At 36.7% G+C, this 6,793-nt stretch overlaps 1 protein-coding gene across 1 annotated transcript in view; it reads left to right on the top strand.

Annotated features, from left to right (window-relative positions):
• Nucleotides 1–6,793, top strand: part of LOC101856652 (macrophage mannose receptor 1) — a gene marked incomplete in the record, with an annotated part of 62,425 nt that overhangs the window by 6,652 nt on the left and 48,980 nt on the right. The window contains 5 exon segments of the mRNA XM_013082051.2: nucleotides 795–959; nucleotides 1,924–2,015; nucleotides 2,691–2,835; nucleotides 5,761–5,793; nucleotides 6,496–6,666. Coding sequence (XP_012937505.1) covers nucleotides 795–959; nucleotides 1,924–2,015; nucleotides 2,691–2,835; nucleotides 5,761–5,793; nucleotides 6,496–6,666 — 606 coding nt within the window.

The raw sequence follows: 6,793 nt of genomic DNA, 5'->3' as shown, positions 1-6,793 counted from the left end.
GTGTGTGTGTGTGTGTGTGTTTTTGTGTGGTGGGGTTTTGAAGGGGATAAAGTAAAATTTGTGTTCATTCATAGTGTGCATAATGATTGTGCCAGTGAATGTACATGTGAGGCTATGTAAGTCCTTAAAAGGGGAACTGAGTAGAGAAGTACTCATAATCCCAATTCCTTTTAACTAGATCTTATGTGGCAATGTTAGTGTAGTGGTTAGGTTACCGCACTCGTAATCGTCAGGTTGCGAGTTCGGGGATTCAAGCCGCTTGCCCGATATTGTGTCCCTGGGAAAGGCATTTTACACAAATTTGCACAAATTTTTCCTCACTTCACCCAGGTGGGAATGGGTACTGGCTATAGACAGCAAAAGATCTTGTCAGTATGTTAGTGTTTTATCACCTATTTGGCAGGTGACTCTATATATTTCCCAAGAAGTTGAGTTTGTTTCAGAATGCTGTCAGGTCTGCTGGGGTAATAGTATAGAATGTAAAGCGCATAGAGCTTGCTGTTGGCTGGGAATTTGCACTATGCTAATACTATCTATTATTATTATTATTATGTTTACTTGGTGTTGTAGTATTTACCTCCACTCGGCGTGTCGTTCACGAAGTTTCCCTTACGTTCCCGTGCGCAATACAACTCCGCGACCGCTAGTGACATTGTTCTTCCCTTGCCAGGAGTTGACAGGTTGTCAGTAATTTAAAAAGCCAACACATATGTTAATGCTACATTTGGCACCAGTTTTTTTGTTTAAGTTGAGTAATCTCACAAGCATACATTTCTGACCCACTGTGTCTGCAGCTCTAGTGACGTGCCCCAGAGGCTGGAACCTGTACGCTGCAGCCCCCATTTGTATCAAGTTGTATACACAGCTCAAAAGCTGGGTGGATGCCAGGAGTACATGCCAGCAGGTGGGAGGTGACCTTGTTAAGATCTCAAATGGTGGAATTAATGGATTTGTCGACGGTGAGCCTTTATATTTGTGGTGTTGTCAGAAAATCAGGTGCTCATCAAAATAATGAAGTTGAAGAAAGCAACATTTTTTTCCTCCCATAGGATAATTTGTTATTGACTTTTGTTTTAAATTTTTTGGAGGGAGGGGGTTGTTTAGAGGTGGGGGGGGGGGGGGGGGCTCCACACATTTAATGCCCATTAAAAAAGACATTTCTGTGTTCAGTTTACTGAAGAAGGTTGATCAAAAGTTCAAAAGATGTACATTTCTAGTTTTTAAGTATTCTCAAGCTTTAGATGTCATTAAACTATAGCTGCCTTTTTCTCACTAATTTTACTTTTGACGGCAGGCAATCCTTTTTACCTCCTTCGATCGCTCATATCTCAGCTTCTATTCAAGATAAATTGGCTTTTATTTTTTTTTAATTAGAGACAAGACAAAGTATTTACTGGGTTTAAAGTAAAACTTAAACAATGTCTTTAATGATAGTAAGTCCTCTGGTATGTCTGTTTTTGTCAAGATTTAATATATTTTGAATCCCTCATTAGTAGTCCCTATAAAGTTGTGCAATTTTGGATAAGTGAACTGTATTGGGCATCATGGTGAAACCAGACACTTGTTTGAAAAAGGAAAGCTTTTTGGGGTAATTTTTATGGGATAAAAAAAAATGTTTTTTAGCTCAACACCTTTTAAAAACACATTTCTGTGTAGATTTTACTCAAAAACATTGATCAAAGACATTGAAAAAAGTAAATTTTGCAAGTAACGAGCATCTCAAGCTTTGGAAACAATCATCAAAGTACTGACATTATGTGTATTGTGTTGCGTGTTTGTGTGTTTATGTCCATATATATCTAACTGTGTGTCTTTCTACCTATCAACATGTCTACCGGTCAATGTTTCTGTTCATCTATTTACCCATCTATTAATTCATCATGTCCTTCTTCATATCTGATTGCCTTCCTATTTATCTTTCAGGTTTGGTGGACCAGCAGAAGGATACATATTGGATTGGATTGCACGATCGACATCAGGAAAATATGTTTGAATGGTTGGATGAAGATGTCAAGGTAAACCGTTTAGATTTCGTTAAGGTATACTTGATTCTTTTTTTGGAAGCACAACATGATTAGATTTATTTATTGATGTGGGTTTCAAGGCTGCAAAACAGGCACGGTTTGTCCATAGAGCACGGTCGTGCAGTGCCGTCCAAAATTCTTTAATGTTCTACTATGTAAAGCACCCACAATAGTAAAATTAAAGAAGCCAGTAAACTTTTACCAAGTACCTTTCTAAAACCTTGCTGTCATAATTAATAGTAAAACACAACACTACTCTTATATTTATTTTTATTTTGTACAAATGTAGAAGATAGACTACTGGTGACAAAATAAGATGAATTAAAAAGATCAGGGTTTTTTTTACCTATTTTTAGTTTTATTTTAAAAAATCTCTCTCTCTCTCTCTCTCTCTCTCTCTCTCTCTCTCTCTCTCTCTCTCTCTCTCTCTCTTTCATGGCAAAGGCAAAAAGCTGCCTGGGGTTTCCTTTTAGCGACTTTTCCAGTTGTTTTTTTCCCCTGTCGATTCTTCGTTTGTTTTTCCTGAGAAGGTATTTGAGCAGCCCCGGATTTTGGTGCTGAGGCATCATTTTGGGACAAAATCTGTGTGGATTTGTTGGGCCCGCTGAACATTTTATATAAATTAAGAGCATTGTTGATCTCCTGTTTCCTTTCTCATAACTGTAGACAAATTTCACTTACTGGGCCCCTCATGAGCCGGGTAACTCCGGTGGAAACGAAAACTGTGTACAGATCGCAGCTCACCGACAGAATCAGTGGAACGACGGCATATGCGATCACAAACATCGCTTCATATGTCAAGCCCCCACTGGTGTGTACTTTTGTTTCACCAGCAAAGATGAATGCTTTGTGGCAGCTGCTTTCAGAGATATTTGTTTCAAGACATGGTGAAACCAGGCACTCGTTTTTGTGCTTGTGGAGTTATTGATAATATCTGAAAGCGTATTCATTTTTTTTGCTTTCAGTGGTAAAATATCCATCTAGAGTGAATAGAAGTTATTTGTGATTAAAGAAGGTTGGGTAGCCTGGTATCGAGTGGTTAAATTAATGAGAAAATGGCTGCCAAAGTTTGGTAGCTTCAATAGCTTTTAAGAGTCCTTGAAAACTGAAAATTACTTATTTTGTGTCTTTAGACAAGGTTTTTCAGTAAAATTCAAATGGAAATGTGTTTTCATATGAACATAAATGGTGTTTAGCCAAAAAACAAAATTTCAATATAAATTGCCAAACTTGTTGAAAATGCCTTTTTCTTTGATTTCACCATTTTGACGAGCGCCTAATTTTATCAAGATACCTCACATTTGTGCTGAACCGCAAGCTGTATCTCCTTATTAAGTACCTTTGTGCTTAGTGCTTTGCCTTTTTTGATTTATTTTTGCTACTGTTGCTTTTTTTGCTTTTTTTTTTTTGTTTGTCTGCTATTTGGATTTTTTTTATCAAGTTCTCCTTTGAGGCATTTTTTTCAAATATTCTCCTTATTCTTGTGATTTTTTCCTTCATAGGAGACAATCTCATTCAGAGTAGTTCACACAAAAGCTACAAGCTGTTGAATCTGGTTTGAGTGTTTTTGGAGGGGTTTTTTGTTATTTATTTATTTTGTTTTGATTTTGGTTCTTTGCCGCCCTCATGAAATGATGTTTTTGGTGCCAATGATAACATTAGTTCGACCTGAAAAATTTTGTTTCACAAGAATTTTTCATTTGATTGCTTGCCTTTTTCTTTTTAGTCTTTTTTTTTTTCATATATAGCTGTTACGAATTATTTTTATAAATCTATTACTTTTTGTGAAAACAGTCTTTGGTAAATTTCCAATGCTCAGTCTTTATGTTACCACAGTGAAGTCAGAGAGTACTAGTTGAGTCCAGTCTCTTCTCAATGCACCTCTATAACTTGACTGGATCGATAACAACAACACCTCTATACTCTATGACTGGGAAATGTCTCTGTGGTAAAGTGGTCAGGCACTTCATTGTTCATATGCAGGAGAAGTGATTTTGATCCCTGAGTATTTAGCTTTTTTAAAAAAAAATTGTATTCAATATCTCCGTCTGCCTGCTGGGTCGCCGTATTTCTTTCAGCCCGAGTCAATCCTAACAGGCAGGGTCAAAGCAGACCACCAGCTAAATGTATTGAAAGTTTTAGCCCCTATAAATGGCAGCTTGCACCCTACGCTTCCCAGTAAGTTGAGATTGTTTCAGAAACCTATCAGATCTGTTGGGGTAACAATAAAGATTGTAAAGCACGTAGAGCTTGCTGTTGAGTGGGAATTTGTGATAATTATTATTATTATTATTATTATTATTATTATTATTATTATTATTATTATCTATATTGTGTCTGTGGGGGGCAATAACCACTGACAACTGCAATTACAAGTACACTAAACATTCCTCATAATGTCTTGTCAGATTACTCTGGGTTCTAATAGGACCAAACATTGCAATGAATTAAACCAGAACGCTTTCAGTGAAGATTTCATTTGCATTCCTTTTCCCAATTACACTTCCACAATCATCATCTGTTTTTCTCATGGCTGGCTTTTATTACATACAAAAACTCTGCTTATGAAACTCAAAGAACTTTCAAAGCAAATATTTGAAAACAAGTCAAATTCGAAATGTTCATATGTCAAATACTCCAGCATTGATTTTTCGACTCAAGTACCCTTCTCATAATATGGAGTAACATCAACAGGCTAGCCGAGGACAGAGAAAGATGGAAAGTGTTTATTCATTGTCTATGCCCTGATACAGGGTGAGAAAAGCAATGATGATGATTAGGACCCTTCTCATAGCTCAGCATGACAGGACCCCCTATTATCGGCATGCTCACATATGAGCTACCTCCAAAGACTACGTTTGTTATGTAATTAATATGTTGTATACAGATAAAGCACATTGCCCAATCGTGAAAGATTTGACTAACACACCGTGCCATCATTTAACACCAACAACAAAATGAAAATTAACAATAATATATTATGATTACACATTAAATCTAGGCTGAAGCATTGGCATGATAAGTCTTTTGATTTGTACAAACTGTTCAAGTACATACTATTGTGCTTGTGTTTGGAGTGTTAAGTTATAATGTGGTAGTTTTACACGATAAACAAGATATAAATGATAAATGAAGGAAGAGTTATGTAATGCGATGTCAATTTGTTTGATGAGAAGTAACAAATTTAGATGTGAATCTATCTTAATTAATGATACTGATGTTTCACAATTAATATTGTTTAATTTATATTTTATGCGTCATGCTTTATAATTCCGAATTTGTCAAACAATTAATTTCTTTTTAAAAATATTTTTCTTGCTATACTGCTTGTAATAAAATACATGACCTGTGTGTATGCAAGTGCCAAAACAAATACATATAAGAGACAACCTTTTAAATTGTGAAATATTATTAATGCTCACTTGACTTTAAGAACTATAAATTGGTGAAGAAATTGAAAAAACACTGTTTGATACATCTTACAAAAAAACAGCTAAATTAATGACAAAGAGAATTTTTCTCTTTGAAAGAAAAACACAAAGTACGCAAGCAGTCACACAGAAGAAACCACACTGTTATCAGATAAGACTCAGATAAAATGTGGCCCGATGTCTAACCAAACTGTAGACAAGAGCATTCAGGAGAAAAAAAGGAAACAAATCCATTATCAGTAATTCAGAGAAAAAAGATAAAAAGATTCTTCTTACAAATAGGCCTATTCTTTTCTCTCGTGCAGTTCAGAACACCCTTCCAGCAACAAGTCCAGCCAGTAAGTATCTGTAGTGTTGTCTGTTTTTATATGGGGTGGGAGGAGTAGACATTTCTCTAGGTGGATTGTCATGGGTACAAGTCATTTTGAACATCCCCCTCCCCACAAGTGAGTTCTGACACGAAGGCTAAAGTTTACTGTTACCTTATCATGTATACAGCCTTCTTGTCTCCTTTGTAGCTGTGAGTGTGAACATAAGTCCCTGTGACATTTTGCAGTATTGTTTTGAAACTAATGCTGCCGACCTTATCGACTAGTACTATCTGCGACAATCTTTTTCTTCCCAGATGGTGCCCTTATGTTCAGTTAGTAATATACCGAACTAGGGCATGGATGGTGTTGGTTCAAATCCATAGTGGGGGGGGATTATTGATCGGGAGTAGATCCGAGAGTTTTCATAGCTCTCTGTACACTTGGCCTCAAAGAATTGAAAAGTGAATTAGAGACAAGCACATTGTGAAACGAATCGTGTTAACTCTCTTATATCCTCGTACTTTTTGAGAAAATTATGAAATGAGATAAGCTTCATCTCCCAAAAATAAACCTTACATTTGAACTGTCTATATTGGCATGACAGTTGCACCATTAAAACAATCATTTTATCACTGTTATGTCTATGCACTTTTCAGGAAAATTATAACATGAACAAAGCTTCTTCTAAAAAAGTATTCCATCTTGAACAACTTACTCTCTCACTCCCAGCACCATCCAGTAAAAACTGCGGAGCAGGCTGGGAGGACGACCCCAACAGTGACAGCTGCTACCAGATCAACACAGAGCTTCTCTCCTGGCTGGATGCCAGATACGCATGTCAGTCGTCCGGAGGGGACCTGGCCACTATCTCGAACGTACAGGAGCAGTTTTATCTCTCAGGTACCTGCAGCAAGGGTTTGACTGGGATGTTATGGTTTGAGACACGCAAATGAAGTAAAAGGCTATTTTTTATTTTAATTCCCTGATGCCATGTAGGTAAAATTGTGATAGGACAATGGACAGTGCC

Source organism: Aplysia californica, unplaced genomic scaffold (genome assembly GCF_000002075.1).
Source record: "Aplysia californica isolate F4 #8 unplaced genomic scaffold, AplCal3.0 scaffold00157, whole genome shotgun sequence".
Lineage (NCBI taxonomy): Eukaryota > Metazoa > Mollusca > Gastropoda > Aplysiida > Aplysiidae > Aplysia > Aplysia californica.
The sequence above is the reverse complement of the archived record's forward strand: the minus strand, read 5'-3'. Positions and strand labels throughout refer to the sequence as shown.